This window comes from Chrysemys picta, chromosome 16 (assembly GCF_011386835.1).
Source record: "Chrysemys picta bellii isolate R12L10 chromosome 16, ASM1138683v2, whole genome shotgun sequence".
In the NCBI taxonomy this organism is placed as follows: domain Eukaryota; kingdom Metazoa; phylum Chordata; order Testudines; family Emydidae; genus Chrysemys; species Chrysemys picta.
This window is the reverse complement of record NC_088806.1, coordinates 2,468,496-2,489,006: the sequence shown is the minus strand read 5'-3', so window position 1 is coordinate 2,489,006 and position 20,511 is coordinate 2,468,496. Positions and strand designations below refer to the sequence as shown.

The 20,511-nt window shown below is 65.6% G+C and overlaps 1 protein-coding gene across 2 annotated transcripts; it reads left to right on the top strand.

Moving 5' to 3' along the window:
- Positions 1-1,930: 1,930 nt before the first annotated feature.
- CTDNEP1 (CTD nuclear envelope phosphatase 1) lies at positions 1,931-17,744 on the top strand. Of its 2 annotated transcripts, none has more exons than XM_065570432.1 (8): positions 1,931-2,449; positions 7,667-7,733; positions 8,864-8,982; positions 9,795-9,866; positions 13,179-13,282; positions 13,601-13,712; positions 16,233-16,317; positions 17,158-17,744. In XM_065570432.1, the coding sequence occupies exons 1-7, from the start codon at positions 2,348-2,350 to the stop codon at positions 16,314-16,316; spliced, it is 660 nt and encodes a 219-aa protein (XP_065426504.1). In that variant the 5' UTR covers positions 1,931-2,347; the 3' UTR covers position 16,317; positions 17,158-17,744. The 2 variants fall into 2 exon arrangements, with proteins under 2 accessions (XP_065426504.1, XP_065426503.1); XM_065570431.1 differs by having other exon boundaries at positions 1,941-2,449; positions 13,179-13,295.
- Positions 17,745-20,511: the final 2,767 nt, after the last annotated feature.

Here is a 20,511-nt window from a genome sequence, read left to right as displayed (position 1 = left end):
GGTGCTTCGGGCAATAAATGTAACCTCGATTTCCCTGGAGACCCGTGTGGGTGCTGTGTGTCTGGCGGAGGGGGAGCTAGCGGGTGGAGGGTGGCCCGCTGATCTTCGGGGACTGGATGCTGGGGTGGGGGCTTGTGTTGTCCGTGGCTTGGGGAGGTGACCCTCTGCGTGGCACAGCCCAGGGGCGGGTGGTAGCCTGGCACCCACCCCAGCTCCCTGGGCTCACCTACTCTGGCCCTCTGTGCCCGCCCTTTGGGTCTGGCCCAGCCCCTTTTCCCAGGCTCCACCCACTTGTCGTGCCCTGTCCCTGCCCACTTTCCTCCCTCAGGCCATGCTATGGTCCCACCTACTTTCTCTGGCTCCTCCCCTGCCCTGTGCCTTCCGGTGACCCTGCCTCTTTCTGATAGCCCCGCCTCATTGTCCCCCCTCAAGCCCTGCCCCTTTCTGCTAGTCATACCTGTGGTCTCTGGCCCCTCCCACTTGCTTCCATCTGACCATGCCCCTTTCTGATGGCCCCACCTACTTTCTCTGCCCCTTATGTAAGAACGGCCATATTGGGTCAGACCAAAGGTCCATCCAGCCCAGACTCCTGTCTTTCGACAGTGGCCAGTGCCAGGTGCCCCAGAGGGAGTGAACCTAACAGGGAATCAAGTGATCCATCCCGTCGCCCATTCCCAGCTTCTGGCAAACAGAGCTAGGGGCACCCTCCTTGCCCATCCTGGCTAATTGCCACTGATGGACCTGTCCTCCATGAACTTCTCTATGTTTTTTTTGAATCCTGTTCTCGTCTTGGCCTTCCCAACATCCAGGGGCGAGGAGTTCCACAGGTTGACAGTGCATTGTGTGGAAAAAATAGGTCATGGTGTTTGTTTTCAAACTGCTGCCTATTCATTTCATTGGGTGGCCCCTAGTTCTTGGGTTATGATTTTATAGACCTCTCTCATATCCCCCCTTAGTCGCCTCTTTTCCAAGCTGAAAAGTCCCAGTCTCGTTAATTCCTCATACGTGAGCTGTTCCAGACCCCTCAGCATTTTTGTTGCCCTTTTCTGAACCTTTTCCAATCCCAATATCTCTTTTTTGCCTCTTTCTGTGTGTCCTACCCGCTCTCTCCTGGCCCCTCCCCCTTGCCTCCCTGTGACTCCGCCTCTTTCTGATGGCCCCACCCAGTTTCCCCATCAAGCCTCGCTCCTTTTGCTGGTCCCACTGCTGTCTCTGCCCCCTCCCCCTTTCATTGGCCTGCCCACTGACCACACCCCTTTCTGATGGTTCCTCCTACTGCCTGTGGCCCCTCCCCCTCGCTGCCCTGTGACCCCGCCTCTTTCTGATGGCCCCACACACTGGTCCCCCTTAAGCCCTGCCCCTTTTTGCCATTCCCAACTGCTGTATCTGGCCCCGCCCACTTTTGGCCTCCCTCAGGCGACACCCGTTTCTGATGGCCCCCACCCACTGCCCTGGCACATCCCCCTTGCCTCCCTGGGACGCCCCCTTTCCCCTGGCGCCACTTGTTTCAAGCCCTGCCCCAACTGCTGTCTCTGGCCACGCCCCCTTTCTTCCACCCCACTTTGTAGGTCACGCCCCTTTTTGATGGCCCCACCCACTTGTCCCCCTCCAAGCCCTGCCCCTTTTTTGTGTTAGCCCCAACTGCTCTCTCTGGTCCCAGCCCCTTTCCTCTGGCCCCTCCCACTTCATCCTCCCGGCCCCGCCTGTTTTGGGGGGACCCCAGCCGTCGCTCTCCCTTTAAGCCCCGCCCCCTTCCCCCAGGCCCCGCCCACCCGCCTCTCAGGCCGCTCCCCCTTCCTTCTCCCCCGCTCTCTGGCTTCTAGCTCGGCGCCGGCCAGTTTGGCGCATGCGCAACGGCTCGAAGACCTCCCTCGCAGAGGCCGCGTGGGCGTAGGCCTTATTTAGCACGCGCGCGTCCCCTGCCTAGTCCGTCCTCGCGCGCCGCGCATGCGTCCCGCCCACCAGCCGCTTCTGTCCTCGCGCGCGGCGCGTGCGTGTTCCTCCTCCGCGTCCGGCCGCGCGACCCTTCACCCGGAAGTGGTTGGACCGGAAACGAACCCGCCGCCGGCGGAGAGGGAGTCAGGCGGAGGGGGGGCGGCCGCTGAGCCCGACCGGAGCCCAGGCGCGAGACCGACCCCCCCCCCCCAGCGACCCCGCCCCCGGAACCCGCCCGGGGCTCCCCGAGCTCGGCCCCTCCCCGGATCGGGCCCCGCCCCCCCGCCCGGGGGCCTCGCGACCCCCCCCGCCCCCCCGCCGCCGGCTCGCGGCCCCGTGGCCCGGCCCGGGCGCGAAGCTGGCGGAGCTGGGCCGGGCGGGGGGCGGCGGCGGGGCCGGGGCCGGGGCCGGGATGATGCGGACCCAGTGTCTGCTCGGCCTGCGGACCTTCGTGGCCTTCGCCACCAAGCTCTGGAGCTTCCTGCTCTACCTGCTGCGGCGGCAGGTCCGCACCGTGAGTGCCGGGGCCGGGGGGGCCGGGGCCGGGGGGGGAGCGGGGGGGGGGGCGGGCATTGAGGCCCAGGGGACACCTGGGGAACCGAGTTGGGGGGAGCTGCACGGGGGAAGTGGGGAGCTGGTGTAGGGGGATCTTGGGGGCTGTTAGGAGTCTCCAGGGGGACTGGGAAGGCAGCTAGGGGGATCTGGGGGGATTAGGAGCGCACTTGGGGCTGATTGTGGGGGGTTGTGGGGTGCAGGGAGAGGTGGGTGGGTTGTCTGGGGGGACTGGTGGGGGGGAGCTGTGGTGGAGTGGTTAGGGGCAACTGGGGAGTGATTGGGGAGATCGGGGGTGCTGGTGTGTGGGGGGCTGGGGAGGATCTGGGAGAACAATTGGGAGACTAGCTGGGGGGGGGGTCCAGGGAGACTGGGAGGGCAACTGGGGCTGATTGTGGGAGATGCTGGGAGGATTGGGGGACAGCTGGGGGATCTGGTGGGAGTGTCTGGGCAGGATCTCGGATGGCAACTGGAGGGCTGGCGTGGGGGTAGCTGGGGGCTTATCTGGGGCAATGGAACAGGGACTCAGGGGAGGTAAAAAAGCACCTGAGGGCAGGGGAACAGGGGATTAAAGAGGTAGCCAAGGTACAGGGGGATCTGGGGGGCTGGCACCCCAGGGCAGGTGGAGGTAGGAGGGGAGATAGACAAGGGGGTTCTGGGGGTGACTGGCCCCTTGGAGCAGTCTTGGGGGGCGTCTGGGATTTCGGGCCAGTGGAGACCTGAAGGCATTTAAGTGGGGGAGGTATCTGAGGGGGATCGGGCTGTGGGGTAGGAGTAGGGCAGGACGCTGATCCCCTAAAACTGGGATGAGGAGAGCCGTGGGGGAGTGAAGGACTGGGGCTTTGGACAAGAACTGGGGGGGGGGGCAACAGGGAGGCTGGGGGCAGCTGGGAGGGGGTGTGTGTCATTATGTTGGCTCTGAGTGTCTTTGGCCGCGTGGTGAATGAGTGTGTGTCGGGGATGCCGGGGTGGGGGAGTTACCTGCTGCCTCTAAGTCCTGGGGGACCTTGGGGTGAACAGGTTGAAAAGGGGCCTGCCACCCCAAATCTATTCTGGAAACAGGCGTTTAACCCTCCCCTCCCTGCCAGCGGCTGCTTGGAGCCAATCAAGGGGGCCTGGTGCATTCGCAGGCAGGCGACGTCCGGTTCTTTGATTGGAGCAAAGATACGACAGACCAGGTCAAAGCCAGTTGACCCACCACAAAGCGGGTCATATCTGGGCTAAGGGGGAAGGGAACTGACCGTGAAATGTACTTGTAACTTCCCTGCCTCGGAGGGTGGTGAAAGCCTCGTCCCGCAACCCCCTGGGAGGTAGATCAGGATCATCCCCCCTTTGTCAGACGGGGAAACTGAGTCATGGATCGGCAAGGGACTTGGGAGGCCATCAGGGCTAGAATCCCGGAGTTCTGACTCCCAGTCTGCCCCGCTCCAATCCATTAGCCCCCGCTCACCTCCCAGAGCTGGGGGGAGAACCCAGGAGTTTGGGATCCCAGTCCCCACTGCTCTAGCCACCAGCCCCCACTCCCTTCCCAGAGCCGGGGAGAGAACCCAGGAGTCCTGGCTCCCAGCACCCCTGCTTTAACCCACCAGCCCCCCTCCCCTCCCAGAGCCAGGGAGAGAACCCAGGAGTCCTGGCTCCCAGCTCTCCCCCCCCTCCCCCAACCACTAGCCCCTCTGTCCCTGCAGTTAAACACGTAGAAATGAAGTGTACCAACCCCCTCGTCTCTGTCAAATTCTGCCAGGTTTAAAGGGGCAAGAAATTGACTCAGCTGCTCTCTGTGTCGAGTATTTTCACCCTGACTTTCGAAGACCCGGGTGGAAGATCCCGGTGGGGATCAGAGCGAAAGGAACCTTTGAAAGGATCTGGACTCCAGGGCGTCTGGATCCAGCTCATTTGCCTCCCTTTGGGATCTTGGGAAAACGGCTTTGCCGTGCCTCAGTTTCCCCATCTGGAAACTGTGGATAAATGCTCCCCGTCCGTTAGATCGGAAGTTCCTAGGGGCAGGGACTGGCGAAGGGCCCCTGATCTCGGGCGGAGGAAGCTGAGTGCGGCGCCGGGAGTACTGGAGGGGCCCCCAGATCTCAGTCAGGGGGGCCCTGATCTCAGTGTTTAGCGTTTTGGCCTAGGACCGACGAGGCTGAATTTCAAACCTTTAGGGAAACCGAGGCCTAGAGAGTTTGTCTGTGAAATAGGCAACCTACCTCAGATTGGAAGGCCCTCAGACCCCAGGGTGATGGGCTCCAGTCAGTTTCTTGTGGATTTACGGGACAGCGGAATAACTCCTAGTGTGTTTCGGCCGTAGATGTCAAGGCTTTCCAAAGGCGGGCGGGATCGTTAGGGATGGGGAAACTGAGGCACGGAGCGGGGACGGACCCGAGGTCACCCAGTGTGCTGAGAACAGAACCCAGGCATCCTGACACCCCCCGCTCCCCCGGCCACGCTGTCTCTTAGCCTAGCTGTGCTGTGTTGCTTGTGTGGTGTCTGCGGTGTTATGGGGGTGAGATTCTGTCTGTGTTTCTCTGCCGACTGCGGGGTCAGCGCCCGGCTCAGTGGGGCCCTGAGTTCTTCTTGGGGGTGGGGAAGGGGGCGCTGGGTCTTTCTCCTCCAGGTGGCGCTGGCTGCAACCCAGCCCAGGTGGCCAATCAAATTCACCACCGCATAGACTTCGGGGCTAAACTCCCGTGTCCCTCTGGCCTCTGCCACCGGCCATTGGGCGGCTCTCGGTTCCCAGCGTTGGGCTGATGGGACCCAGGCGTCCTGGCTCCATCTGGGCGGGTGGGGTTAGGTTAGGTCAGGTTGGGACCCGGGTGTCCTGGTGCCGTCTAGCGGTGGGTGGGGAGTTGGGACCCAGGCGTCCTGGCGCCATCTGGGGTGTGTGTGATGGGATGGGACCCAGGCGCCCTGGTGCCAGCTGGGGTGGAGTGAGGTAAGAAGGGGATCCGGGCTCCGTCCCCGGGGCGGGGAGCTGGGACCCAGGCGTCCGGGCTCCGTCCCTGGGGCGGGGTGGCATACCTAAGCCTTGCTCTGCTTTTGTCTTCTGTCTTGGGACACCTGCTTGTGGGAGGGTTAATATGCTTAAAATACTGCCCAGTGCCAACCCCAGACGCCGCCTTTGGGCAGGTGATGGGCAGGCCCGTGTCGTGTGCCCGTGCCCGGCCCGGTGGCTGCTGATTCTCCTCTTGGGGTGGGCCAGGCGCAGGTTGGGGGCTGGCCTTAGTCCTGATTTTAACCTGAGTGGGACCCCCGCACTCCCGGGGCTGGCTTGGCTGGGAGTGGTGTGAGAGCCGATTGTCGTGTTCCCCCGAGCCGCTAACCCCCCTGCCAGCCCTCCGGCACCTTCCCATGGTTCCCCCGGCACACCTAGGACAGCCGCGCTCTCCCACAATGCACTGGGCTCATAGAGCGCCTCGGTGCAGAGCATCCTGGGAGTCCTAGCGCCCCCTAGCGGAGGCGGGGTCGTGCAGCGTGGACTCTCCCGTTGTGCCGGGGAGCTACACAGATCGATCGGGGGGGGACCCCTCTGGGCTGGGTGCTATGGAGGGGACCCCCATCTCAGCCCGTTGTCAATCAGAGCTGGTGCCCCCTAGAGGGGAAAGGCCCCGCGCCCCATTCCCTGTCCCCCGACCCAGCCAGTCCCTGCCTTTTGGCCGGATAGGAGCTGGCGCCCCCTAGAGGGGACAGGCCATGTGCCCCATTCCCTGGGCCAGGGATTGTGCTGGGGGAGAGGGGGGAAGTCCTCTGGGACACCCCCCCCCGTTTCCCTCCCCCGAGGGTTCCTGATCTACCGCCTCTCCCCGTGGTCTCAGGCCTCGCTGGATCGGATCCCCGCCAGCCCACGGATCGGATCAGCTGGGGTGAAGCAGCTGGGAAGCTAATTCTGGGAGGAGGCCTTCGCGGCTGGCCCGGGAGTCACGTCCTGGTGCCCCCGAGGCCGGCGCCAGACCCGTGGGGCGGGGGAATCCGTGCCCTTGCCAAGGGATGACAGGTGCTGGGGGCTGTTTGAGACGGGGAAGCAGGTGGGTGGTTAAAATAGAGTGTGGGGGTGTGTGAAGCAGGGGGTTAGCCTATGGCAAATCTAATCTGGGCTTCTCCAGTGCAGGCAGGTGCCATGGCATGTGATAGGGCAGGGGGCCAAAAAGGTAGGGCAGAGGGAGGGGAGGGGGGGGCTGGGAGCCAAGACTGCTGGGTTCTCTCCCTGGCTCTGGGAGGGGAGTGGGGGCTAATGGTTAGAGCACAGGAGGGCTGGGAGCCAGGACTCCTGGGTTCTCTCCCCGGATATAAGAAGACAGTCCGGACTCCTGCTACTAGAAAACACCATCGCCCTTTTTTGATAGGGGGGCGAGAACAGTACTGGGGTCTCCTCCTGCTTCATCCCCAGAGCTGATGGGGCAGGAGGGCCTGTTACAATCCCCATCACCAGCCAGGCCCCTGCGCTCCCTCATCAGTTTCGTGGTCAGTTTCGCTTTCAGGGCTGTTCAGTTCCTGATTGGAGCAGGGGTCTTAAAAATCCCCTTGAGTTAGACCCAGACCTCGGGGGAACTGTGTGATCCCAGGGGTGGGTTTGTAAAGGGAAAGGAAGGGTGGCTGGCGGGGGAAGGGCTGCTCTCCTTTGAGAGCGGGGTGAATGGTTTTCGCTCGGCTTTGACTGGGTTCGGGGTAGAGCGTGGGGCTGAGTTTTTACACAATGGGGGGCGTTCCCTGCCCTCGCCGTTTCCCTGGACCAGATTATTTTCCCTGTCTCACAGGTGGAGAAACTGAGGTGCTCTGTCAGGATTGGCGAGTCAGCCCAGCAGTCCTGGCTCCCAGCCCCCCGTGCTCTAACCACCAGCCCCCGCTTCCCTCCCAGAGCTGGGCAGAGACCCCAGGAGTCCTGGCTCCCAGCCCCCCGCTCTACCCCATTATGGGGTGTGTGTGGTGGGGGTCACACTGAGCCCCTGGCATGGCGGGGCACAGAGCATGTGGAATGAATGGAGGAGGGGGAAGAAATGGAGGGTTAAGGGGGGGGGTCCCTCAAGTAGAAGGGGGGGTCAACACATGGCGCTTCTGGGAGGCCCCCTGGACATAGATCATTACAGAGGCATCCCCGTGCGTGCGTGTGTGAGTGAGAGAGAGTGGGGGTGTTAAGAGCCGGGCTCTCCTCCCGGCTATGACAGCCCGTCCCGCTCTGCTCTCGCGGCAGGTGATCCAGTACCAGACGGTGCGCTATGACGTGCTCCCTCTCTCCCCGGCCGCACGCAACCGGCTCAGTAAGTATCCCCCTCCCTCGGCTCCCAGCCCCCCCCGCCGCTCTAACCGCTCTCCTCCCAGAGCCGGGGAGAGAACCCAGGAGTCCTGGCTCCCAGCCCCCCCTGCTCTAACCACCAGCCCCCACTCCCCTCCCAGAGCTGGGGAGAGAACCCAGGAGTCCTGGCTTCCAGCCCCCCTGCTCTAACCACCAGCCCCCACTCCCCTCCCCGAGCCGGGGAGAGAGACCAGGAGTCCTGGCTTCCAGCCCCCCTGCTCTAACCACCAGCCCCCACTCCCCTCCTAGAGCCAGGGGAGAGAACCCAGGAGTCCTGGCTCGCAGCCCTCACTCCCCTCCCAGAGCCGGGGAGAGAACCCAGGAGTCCTGGCTCGCAGCCCTCACTCCCCTCCCAGAGCCGGGGAGAGAACCCAGGAGTCCTGGCTCCCAGCCCCCCCTGCTCTAACCACCAGCCCCCACTCCCCTCCCAGAGCCGGGGAGAGAGCCCAGGAGTCCTGGCTCCCAGCCCCCCTTTTCTGACCCTCCAGCCCCCACTCCCCTCCCAGAGCTGGGGAGAGAACCCAGGAGTCCTGGCTTCCAGCCCCCCTGCTCTAACCACCAGCCCCCACTCCCCTCCCCGAGCCGGGGAGAGAGCCCAGGAGTCCTGGCTCCAAGCCCCCCCCTGCTCTAACCCACCAGCCCCCACTCCCTTCCCAGTGCCAGGGAGAGAACCCAGGCGTCCTGGCTTCCAGCCCCCCTGCTCTGACCCACCAGCCCCCACTCCCCTCCCAGAGCTTGGGAGAGAACCCAGGAGTCCTGGCTCGCAGCCCTCACTCCCCTCCCAGAGCTGGGGAGAGAACCCAGGAGTCCTGGCTCCCAGCCCTCCTGCTCTAACACAGCAGACCCCACTCCCTTCCCAGAGCTGGGGAGCAGAAGGGACTCCCAGGATTTTCTGGGTTAAGAGGGGGTGTCTCCCCAGGAGCAGCAAAGGGGTGGGGGTTGCATCTAAACCATACAGCAGGTAGGTCCGATGGGGGCAGCATGCAGGGTGGGGGGCTTGATGCCGGTTACTCAGGGCTGGCTGGGATTGGGGCTGGGGGAGGGGTTTGGGGGCCGCAACTGACTGCTCCCTGTCTTCCCGCCCCCCCCCCCCAGACCAGGTGAAGCGGAAGGTCCTGGTGCTGGACCTGGATGAGACGTTGATCCACTCCCACCACGATGGGGTGATGCGACCCACGGTGCGTCCCGGGACCCCTCCCGACTTCATCCTCAAGGTGAGATGGGGGCTGGGCGCCGAGGAGTGAACTGGTGGGAGAGGGGAGATCTGGGTGTGTGGGGGAGATTGCCTCTGTGTCGGTGTTTGTGTGTGTGTGTGGGGGGAGGTTTTGCCCTCCTGAACTGTGCAACCCCCAGGTAAATGATGTAGGTCCTACACCCATCCCCCTCCTCGGCCATATCCTTCACCAGCTTAGCTCCCTATGGGGAGAGGACAGACACAAGGGGAACTGCCTTTGTGTGGGGATTATACACTATCTAGGGCCTGTCCCCTCTAGGGGCGCTGGCTCCCATCCGGCCCTAGGGCAGGGACTGGCTGGCTCAGGGGGTGGGGAATGGGGCAGGGGCCTGTCCCCTCTAGGGGGCGCCGGCTCCCACCCGGCCCTAGGGCAGGGACTGGCTGGCTCAGGGGGGCGGGGAATGGGGCAGGGGCCTGTCCCCTCTAGGGGGCGCTGGCTCCCATCCGGCCCCAGGGCAGGGACTGGCTGGCTCAGGGGGGCGGGGAATGGGGCAGGGGCCTGTCCCCTCTAGGGGGCGCTGGCTCCCATCCGGCCCCAGGGCAGGGACTGGCTGGCTCAGGGGGGCGGGGAATGGGGCAGGGGCCTGTCCCCTCTAGGGGGCGCCGGCTCCCACCCGGCCCCAGGGCGGGGACTGGCTGGCTCAGGGGGGCGGGGAATGGGGCAGGGGCCTGTCCCCTCTAGGGGTAACTCTGGCAGAGAGGGGGCAGTGGGCGGGTGCCAGTGACGGGCAGCCCCAGGGTCTTGGCCTCCGCCCAGCCCCCTGATTTACCCGTCTCCTCTCCGGTCTCCAGGTTGTGATAGACAAACACCCCGTCCGCTTTTTTGTACATAAGAGGCCGCATGTGGATTTTTTCCTAGAAGTGGTAAGTGGGGCCCCCCGTCGTGTCCTGCTTTCTTCCAGGATGGGGGTCCTGTATCCAAACCCACCTCGGCCCGGATCATGCAGGGATGCCCCCCATCTCCTCCCCAGCCACCCCGCTATTCTCCACAACCCCCCAATGAGATTCGGCTGGCACGACACCCAGCTCTGCTGCTGACTCCCTCCCCCCCCCCCACTTGACTACAGAGCCGGGGAGAGACCCCAGGAGTCCTGGTTCCCAGCCCCCCTGCTCTGACCCACCAGCCCCCCCACCCCTCCCAGAGCCGAGGAGAGAACCCAGGAGTCCTGGCTCCCAAGCCCCCTGCTCTAACCTACCAGTCCCCACTCCCCTCTGAGAGCTGGGGAGAGAACCCAGGAGTCCTGGCTCCCAGCCCCCCCTGCTCTCACCACTAGACCCCACTACCTGCCCAGAGCTGGGAGACCTTAGTAGCTGTTAGCCAAGGGATAGGAGGGAATCGCTCCAGTTGCTGGGGTCTGTACGCTGCCCCTGAAGCTCTGGGAGAGGATCCAGGGCTAGACGGACTCTTGGTTTGAGCCAGTAGGGCAGCTCTGTGTTTTTAAACACACCGTGCCTCAGTTTCCCCTCTGCGGCAAAGTGCCCCTGGGCTCAAGTCGCTCTGACAGAGCGGGAGTTTGTTGGGATTGGCGCGGGATGGGGGCGGTACTTATGTACAGAGCTCTGCCTCTTGCGGCAGGAACAGACCACACCCGGCTCATTCGCTCCCAGCCCTCTGCGAGCAAAGTCACACTCGGCTCCTTGCTGAGCGCTCTCCTAGCCCCCCACGCAGGGCAACCCCTGCAAATTCTCCACCCGGAGAGATGCCTCTTGTACTGTCCGGCTCCTTAATTGGTTCGTCATATCGCTTCTCCATCAATCCATGGGACGCCCACGTCTTGAATGCCGTGTGCAGATGTGGCCGCCCTGTCTCCAAAAGGATCGATTGGGATTGGAAAAGGGCAACAACCATGATTCGGGGTCTGGGTGTGAGGAGAGATTAACAAGACTGGGATTTTTCAGCTTGGAAAAGGGACGGCTAAGGAGGGATATGACAGCGGTCGATAAAATCGTGACAGGTGTGGAGAAAATAAGGAAGTGTTATTTATTACTTATAAGACAAGAACTAGGGGTCACCAGATGAAATCAGCAGGTTGAAAACAAACAAAGGGAAGTATTTCTTCACACAACACACAGTCCACCTGGGGAACTCCTCGCCACTGGATGTTGTGAAGGCCAAGACGAGAACAGGGTTAAAAAACGAACTAGATAAATTCGTGGAGGATGGGTTGTCATGGAGTTTGCAGGAGACAAGGCCCTGAAGCCCTGACTTCCTGCGATTCACCGGGACTCTCAACCAGCTACTAAAACAGAAGGCTTATTTAGATGACAGGAACACGGTCCAAGACAGATCTTGCGGGTACAGACAACAGGACCCCCTCAGTCAGGTCCATCTTGGGTAGGGTGACCAGACAGCAAATGTGAAAATTCGGGACAGGAGGTGGGGGGTAATAGGATCCTATTATAAGAAAAAGACCCAAAAATCAGGATTGTCCCTATAAAATCGGGACATCTGGTCTCCCTAATCTTGGTGGGCCTGGGGAGGCCAGGAAGTCTGTCTGGGCTCCCCTCCATTTCCCCAGCCAGCTCCAAGCTGAAACGCTCCAGCCCCTCCTCTGCCTTTGTCTCTTTCCCAGGCCAGGAGGTCACCTGATCTTTGTTCTCCAACACCTTCAGTTGGCACCTTTGCAGAGGAGGGACCCAGGCCAACAGGAGACAGGGCATCACAGGATCACACTGGGTCCCTAGAGTTCTGCAACCATCCCCCCCCCCCCCCCCCCGACACTCGAGAACTGCATAGGGGAAACTGAGGCACCCACACAGCACTCAGAGAAAACATTAAGAACATTCCCACTTGGTCACATAGGCGGCTAGTAGCCAGGCTGGGCAGGAATGGTGTCCCTAGCCTCTGTTTGCCAGGAGCTGGGAATGGGCGACAGGGGATGGATCACTTGATTCCCTGTTCTGGTCATTCCCTCTGGGGCACCTGGCATTGGCCGCCGTCGGATGACGGGAGACTGGGCTGGATGGATCTTTGGTCTGACCCAGTCTGGCCGTTCAAATATCGTTCCGTCAATGAGAAAACAACCATACAAGTTTATTAGCTAGAGAGAGGTCGATTTTTCAGCGATAAAGGCATAAAAGGTGGGCGTTGGTTACAAAGCTAAACACGCAGTCGAAACCCTAAACGTTACCCAGGCTTAGTACGATTTCAAGGAAACAGCTTTTCTCACCTCCCCAGACGTTGCAGGTCTCAGTACAGAAAACTGACGGGTTAACCACACACCTCGTTCGGAACCGGAAGTAGGCAATCAGCCAGCAGCAGAGAGGACATAGTGAAGTTTCCAAGCTGTATTAAGTTAACGTTCAGTTGTTTCGTTCAGCGGTAGGAACGGTTCAGAGTTACAAACAACCGCCCTTCCCGAGGGATTTGTAATTCCGAGGCTCTACCGTTGCTAATGGTTGTCTAACACCTGTGGTCAGTCCTCTCTTGACAAGGGAGGTGAAGCACTGGAATGGGTTCCCTAGGGAGGTGGGGGAATCTCCTTCCTTGGAGGTTTTTAAGACCCAGCTTGACAAAGCCCCGGCTGGGATGATTTAGTTGGGGTTGGTCCTGCTTTGAGCAGGGGGTTGGACTAGATACCTCCTGAGGTCCTTTCCAACCCTGATCTTCTATGATTCTAAGGAGGAGCTACTCTGTGGCAATGTGTTTCAGTAACAGACAAGCAGTAAAACCTCATCGTGCCTTAGGCAGTGCTGGGTGCACATTGTAACCGGACGGTGATAGTCAGCAGATTATGGCTTTTCAAGTGATACCGTAGGCTGTCGCTGGGGGCTGCGTGCGCAGGCAGACGGGTCCTTCCCCGAAGAGATCAGTTAGACCAAGCATGGGAGAGGAAACTGAGGCACAGAGGGGAAGGGACTTGCCCAAGCAGGCCGGTGGCAGAGCCAAGGGATGGAACCCAGGAGTCCTGGCTCCCAGCCCTCCTTGCTCTAAGCCAACAGCCCCCACACCCCTCCCAGAGCCGGGGAGAGAACCCAGGAGTCCTGGCTCCCAGGCCCCCTTCCTCTAACCCACCGCCATGACCATGCATGCGTGTGTGCCCAAAGACACTGCCATCCCCCCCGCTCTCTTGGGGGCCCATGGGGGTCTCTGGCTGGCAGCCGCCCCCCGCTGGGAAGAGGTGGAGGTCTCTGCCCCACCCTGATTTTCTCTCCCCCCCCCCCCCCCATGCCCAGGTGAGCCAGTGGTATGAGCTGGTGGTGTTCACGGCCAGCATGGAGATCTACGGCTCCGCGGTGGCTGACAAACTGGACAACAACCGGAGTATCCTCAAGAGAAGGTATTACCGGCAGGTGAGTGGGGGGCGGGGCGTGGGGGGGAGTGGGATTGCAAAAGGTGGCAGGGGAGAGAGGATGGGGAAGGAGGGGCGGGGCTTGGGGTCTGGGGTAGGGTTTAGAGCAGCCAATCGCCTGCTGGGTGGCAACTGGGCCCCCGTCTCTCCCCCCCCCCCCCCCCGATTTCCCAGCATGGCCCCGGTGGGGGGAGGCAGCCAGGGTCCCGGCTATGGGGTGGGAGGAGCGTGGGCTGGGGCACTGGGGGGGGCACCCCAGGGGTTCGTAGATGCTCACACGCCCCCCGCTCCCCTGCCCCCCTCCAGCACTGCACTTTGGAGCTGGGCAGCTACATCAAGGACCTGTCTGTGGTGCACAGCGACCTGTCGAGTGTCGTCATCCTGGACAACTCGCCGGGCGCCTACCGGAGCCATCCAGGTACCTGCCGGCCCCCCCGCTACCCCCTCGCTGCCCCCCGCCGGCCCCCCGCGCTGCCCCCCGCCGGCCCCCCCGCGCTGCCCCCCGCCGGCCCCCCCGCGCTGCCCCCCGCCGGCCCCCCGCGCTGCCCCCTCGCTGCCCCCCCGCGCTACCCGCCGGCCCCCCGCGCTGCCCCCCGCGCTGCCCCCCGCCGGCCCCCCTCGCTCCCCGCCGGCCCCCCTCGCTCCCCGCCGGCCCCCCGCGCTGCCCCCCGCGCTGCCCCCCGCGCTGCCCGCCGGCCCCCCTCGCTACCCGCCGGCCCCCCTCGCTACCCGCCGGCCCCCCTCGCTACCCCGCGCTACCCGCCGGCCCCCCGCGCTACCCGCCGGCCCCCCGCGCTCCCCGCCGGCCCCCCGCCGGCCCCCCGCCGGCCCCCCGCCGGCCCCCCGCCGGCCCCCCGCCGGCCCCCCGCGCTGCCCCCCGCCGGCCCCCCGCGCTGCCCCCCGCCGGCCCCCCTCGCTCCCCGCGCTCCCCGCCGGCCCCCCGCGCTGCCCCCTCGCTACCCGCCGGCCCCCCCCGCTACCCGCCGGCCCCCCTCGCTACCCCCCGCTACCCGCCGGCCCCCTCGCTACCCCCCGCTACCCGCCGGCCCCCCTCGCTCCCCGCCGGCCCCCCGCGCTGCCCCCCGCGCTGCCCCCTCGCTACCCGCCGGCCCCCCTCGCTACCCGCCGGCCCCCCTCGCTACCCGCCGGCCCCCCTCGCTGCCCCCCGCTACCCGCCGGCCCCCCGCGCTACCCCCCGCTACCCGCCGGCCCCCCGCGCTGCCCCCTCGCTACCCGCCGGCCCCCCGCGCTACCCGCCGGCCCCCCGCGCTACCCGCCGCTACCCGCCGGCCCCCCGCGCTGCCCCCTCGCTACCCGCCGGCCCCCCCCGCTACCCGCCGGCCCCCCCCGCTACCCCCCGCTACGCGCCGGCCCCCTCGCTACCCCCCGCTACCCGCCGGCCCCCCGCGCTGCCCCCTCGCTACCCGCCGGCCCCCCTCGCTACCCGCCTGCCCCCCGCGCTACCCGCCGGCCCCCCTCGCTACCCCCCGCTACCCGCCGGCCCCCCTCGCTACCCGCCGGCCCCCCTCGCTACCCCCCGCTACCCGCCGGCCCCCTCGCTACCCCCCGCTCCCCGCCGGCCCCCCTCGCTCCCCGCCGGCCCCCCTCGCTCCCCGCCGGCCCCCCTCGCTCCCCGCCGGCCCCCCTCGCTGCCCCCCGCGCTGCCCCCTCGCTACCCGCCGGCCCCCCTCGCTACCCGCCGGCCCCCCTCGCTACCCGCCGGCCCCCCTCGCTACCCGCCGGCCCCCCGCGCTGCCCCCCGCTACCCGCCGGCCCCCTCGCTACCCCCCGCTACCCGCCGGCCCCCCGCGCTGCCCCCTCGCTACCCGCCTGCCCCCCCGCGCTACCCGCCGGCCCCCCCCCGCCGGCCCCCCTCGCTACCCGCCGGCCCCCCCCGCTACCCGCCGGCCCCCCTCGCTACCCCCCGCTACCCGCCGGCCCCCCGCGCTGCCCCCTCGCTACCCGCTGGCCCCCCCCCCGCGCTACCCGCCGGCCCCCCCCCGCGCTACCCGCCGGCCCCCCTCGCTACCCCCCGCTACCCGCCGGCCCCCCTCGCTATCCCCCGCTACCCGCCGGCCCCCCGCGCTGCCCCCTCGCTACCCGCTGCCCCCCCGCGCTACCCGCCGGCCCCCCCCCCGCTGCCCCCCCGCGCTACCCGCCGGCCCCCCGCGCTGCCCCCTCGCTGCCCGCCGGCCCCCCTCGCTGCCCGCCGGCCCCCCTCGCTGCCCGCCGGCCCCCCTCGCTGCCCGCCGGCCCCCCTCGCTGCCCGCCGGCCCCCCTCGCTGCCCGCCGGCCCCCCTCGCTACCCCCCCCGCTACCCGCCGGCCCCCCGCGCTGCCCCCCCCGCTACCCGCCGGCCCCCCGCGCTGCCCCCCCCGCTACCCGCCGGCCCCCCGCGCTGCCCCCCCCGCTACCCGCCGGCCCCCCGCGCTGCCCCCCCCGCTACCCGCCGGCCCCCCGCTACCCGCCGGCCCCCCGCTACCCGCCGGCCCCCCGCGCTGCCCCCCCGCTACCCGCCGGCCCCCCGCGCTGCCCCCCCCGCTACCCGCCGGCCCCCCGCGCTGCCCCCCCCCACCCGCTACCCGCCGGCCCCCCGCGCTGCCCCCCCCCCCGCTACCCTCGCAAAGCTGGGGAGAGAACCCAGGAGTCCCGGCTCCCAGCCCCCCCCCTCCCGTGCGAACCTCCAGCCCCCCTCCTGGTTGCTTTAATGTCCTGACTGAAGAGACGTGGCTCCCCCCCAAACGGATGGGGGAGATCATGAGCCACGGAAACTCCCCCCCCCCGGGGTCTGCTGGGGTACGGGGGGCAGCATGTGGGTATGTGGTATTGACCTGGGCTGGGGGGGAGGAAAAGTGCACCTCCCCTTCCCCAGTTGGGCGGCGCCGTCCCTTTAAAAGGCGTCGGTCTGTCCTCACTTGGATGTGTCCCTCTCTCCTAGACAACGCCATCCCCATCAAGTCGTGGTTCAGCGACCCCAGCGACACCGCCCTGCTCAACCTGCTACCCATGCTGGATGCCCTGAGGTATCGGGGCCAGGACGCCTGGGTTCTCCCCGGGGCCGGGAGGGGAGTGGGGGCTGGTGGTTGGAGCAGGAGGGCTGGAAGCCGGGACTCCTGGGTTCTCTCCCCGGCTCTAGAAGGGGAGTGGGGGCTGGTGGGTTAGAACCGGGGGGCTGGGAGCCAGGATGCCTGGGTTCTCTCCTCAGCTCTGGGAGGGGAGTGGGGGCTGGTGGGTTAGAGCAGGGGCAGCTGGGAGCCAAGACTCCTGGGTTCTCGCCCCAGAACCGGGAGGGGAGTGGGGGCTGGTGAGTTAGAGCAGGGGCAGCTGGGAGCCAGGACTCCTGGGTTCTCTCCCTGGCTCCGCTTAACACCCCCACACTGGTGCCATTGGTGGCCATATCGCAGGCTGGAGGCGGTTGCAGGCAGAAGGGTTGGACCCTGATGCTTCCGTATCCAACAGACCCGCGCCGGAGAGCCCAGGCTGAATGAGCAGCACGCTCTGGTGTGGGGCCAAGCCCCGAATCCTTGCGGCGCCTCCCTGCCGGGTGCCCTCCTTCCTGGGATCGCGTCTCCACCTGCCTGGGTTACTAGCCATTCACGGACCCTCCCTCCAGGAACTTTTTCTTCTTGGCCCGTTCTATTTTTGGTGGTCACAACATCCTGTGGCGAGGAGTTCCACAGGTGAATTATTAGGCGGAGATCCAGCGAGGGGGATCCTTTGAAACTCTGCACAGTCCCTGTGCTCTGGGCCAGTACCTAGGGGTCATTAGCTCAAAGAGGTCTGGTTAATTAGAATTGGGAGGGGGGGGGGCTGGGAGCCAGGACTCCTGGGTTCTCTCCTAAGGCTTCCTTTCCCCTCCCCAGGTTCACAGCAGATGTGCGGTCGGTGCTGAGCCGGAACCTCCATCAGCACCGCCTCTGGTGACGTCAGCACCTCCTTTCTTCGGGCGGGGGCCCCTGACCTCCGCCGGATCCCACCTCTGCCACCACCACAGCGTGGACTCCGCCATCGTTTTCTGAACTCTGGAGAAGAGCAGGGGGGTATGCCCCCCAATTCCCCACCAACAAATGACTCTCCCCCCAGCTCCCGTGCCAAGAATGGGCGGGGACTGACTCGGAGGGCGGAGCTTATCCGGCAGCTGGACAAAGAAAGGGGGTGTGCAACTCTACGGCGCGCGGATGGACGTGTCTGATCAGGCTGGGGGGGTCTGGTTTTACAAGACCCCTGCCCCTCTCGGCCTTGTACAAAGACCTCATTTTTTCTTTTCGTTTCCTTTTTCGTTCTGTTCTTCCCTCCATTCCTCCCCGGGCTGGAGCCGCTCGATTTTTTTTTTTTGGCCCGGGGGAGGTCTTGGGGCTCGGACGACCCTTCTCTGTTGGTTTCTTTCCTCGGACTCTGGGGGGGAAGGAAAACCCGGGAGAGAAATTATAGCCGCTGAGCAAGGCCAGAACTGGTGCCGTGTTCGAAGAGTTCTTACTGCGGGGGGGGTTCGCAGCCCCCCCACCCCGCTCCAGATGTTCAACAATTGGAGTCTTGCGCAGGGAGATGGAAGGAATCTGGCCCCCGCAGTGGGAGGGGAGTGGGAGCTAGTGGTTAGAGCGGGTGGTGGGGGGCTGGGAGCCAGGACTCCTGGGTTCTCTGCCCGGCTCTGGAAGGGGACTTGGGGCTGGTGGGTTAGAGCAGGGTGGGCCGGGAGCCAGGACTCCTGGGTTCTCTACCCGGCTCTGGAAGGGGACTTGGGGCTGGTGGGTTAGAGCAGGGTGAGCCAGGAGCCAGGACTCCTGGGTTCTCTCCCTGGCTGTGGGAGGGGCGTGGGGTCGAGCGAGTGGTGACGGGAAGGCACGTGAGTGCTGGGGAAGCCACCGTCAGAGGCCCAAGTCTGCCTGGGGTCAGTGCCCAGCTGGTTCACACGTGGCAGGGCCTGGGTCTCTGCTGCTTGGCCTCTGTGTCTCAGTTTCCCCAGCTGCCGGAGGCCTGGAGTTCTCTGCCCGTAGGGGAGCAACAGGGTTTGAGGGCATCGTTCAGAGGGGGGCTGGGTGGGGCCTGTCATGATGGGTGAAGCTGGGTTCAAGGATCAGCTGAGGATACCATCAGCCCCACCTGCGCCAGGATGGAACCCATGCATCCTGGCTCCCAGCCTCCCATTCTCGGGGAGAGGGGGGCACCTACACTCTGCTGTGGGTTTGACAGATGGCCTCTTAGCTAGGGGGCGCTGTGGGGCAGGGAGCGGGGCGGGATCTCAGCAGGGGGTGCTCTCCCCTGGCAGGTGGGGCTGGCCCCAGGGCGGCGCTAGGGGGTGCTGTGGGGCAGGGAGTGTAAAATACCCCCTTGAGGTTGGAAAATCCCCAGGTACTTTCCTGGCGGCGAGGGAACTGGGCGGTCGCGGCCAGGTTCTATTTTCAGGCACTTCCTACCGTTCTCCGACACCACCAGGGTGCAGTGAAGCAGGGGAGCCTCCCGTGGCAGGAGATGGGTGGGGGGGGAGTGGTACTGTTCCCCTGAGGCTGAATACAGGGCCGGGCAAGGGGTACCCGGGTAACCAGCTGCCCCGCCCCAGAGGTGGCTGCATCTCAGGGCCAGTTTCAAGCCTGGTGTTTCTGTGGGTGGGGCAGGGCAGCTGAGGTACTCAATATCCTGGGGGTGACTCACTTCCCTGTGGGTGGAGCTGACCGGGGACAGAAAGGGGAAGCCAGACTTTGGGGGGAGTTGGGGGGCTGAGGTAGGCTGTGGTGGAGGGAGGATTTTATTCGGAGAGCCCCGCCCCGCAGCCGTCTGCACTCCTCGTCCCCACCCCTGCTCGGCCTCCAAACCCCTTCCCACACAGCAACGCTCCTGCCGCCCTGCTCTAACCACCAGCCCCCACTCCCCTCCCAGAGCCAGGGAGAGAACCCAGGAGTCCGGGCTCCCAGCCCCCCCCTGCTCTGACCCACAAGCCCCCACTCCCCTCCCAGAGCCAGGGAGAGAACCCAGGAGTCCTGGCTCCCAGCCCCCTGCTCTAACCCACCAGCCCCCACTCCCCTCCCAGAGCCGGGGAGAGAACCCAGGAGTCCTGGCTCCCAGCCCCCCCTGCTCTAACCACCAGCCCCCACTCCCCTCCCAGAGCCAGGGAGAGAACCCAGGAGTCCTGGCTCCCAGCCCCCCTGCTCTAACCCACCATCCCCGCTCCCCTCCCAGAGGCAGGGAGAGAACCCAGGAGTCCGGGCTCCCAGCCCCCCCCCCACTCTAACGCACCAGCCCCCATTTCCCCCCCAGAGCCAGGGAGAGAACCCAGGAGTCCTGGCTCCAAGCCCCCCCTGCTCTAACCCAGCAGCCCCCACTCCCCTCCCAGAGCCAGGGAGAGAACCCAGGAGTCCTGGCTCCCGGCCCCCTCTCACCGGTATTGGACCCTCCCCCACATACGGCTGTCCCCCCCCACCCCTCTCCCCTTGGTCTCTTCCATCCGCTGCGCCTTCCCCTCCAATGGTTTCACCCACCTTTGTGCCCCCCCCCCCCACTTCTCTTTTGGGGTCTTCCACAAGGACCCGCCGCCCCGTGGTCCCCTCACACTGTTCCTCCCTTCCCATTGGTCACTCTCACCCTCCGCCCCGTCCCTTCCTCCCATTGGTCTCTCCCCCTCTCACGCCGCACCCCTTCCTCAGTCACGGGGCCTCCCCCTGTTTCTCAGCCTCCTCCCGGCCGGATCTTCTTCCCGGCGGGCACGTGACCACCCTCGCTGAGTGACGTTTATCACATGACACGTTATCCTTCCGCCGTCCCGTTGCTGGCTCTCCAGCCGTGGCCACGCCCCCTCCCTCGAGGCCCGGCCCCGCCCCCTGCATTGGCCGCGCCTCCCTGTCTCCCTTCCGCACTATTTTGTTTTGGTGTCAAACTGCTACGTGGGGCTCTGTGAATCGCGGGGAGGTGGAGAAATGCCTGGCCTGCGCCTGTAGCGTAGCCCCGCCCCGCCCCCGCCCGGCAGCGGGAATGAGTCAGACGGAAGCGGGATTTACGCCCTTTTCGTAACCCCGGCAAAATGGGGGCGGGGGGGGGCTTGCCCCTTTTACGCCAGTGGCGTAGCTGCGAGGCCGTGAAAGAAACCGACAGTTACGCTAGGGGCGTAGGTGGAGGCGGCGGCCACGCTAGTGGCGCGCGCCAGAGAGAGACGGTTTGGGCGGCGCAGGGAGCTGACGCAGGGGAGGCGGGCGGAGGTTACGCCAGCGGCGCAGGCGGGCGGCGGT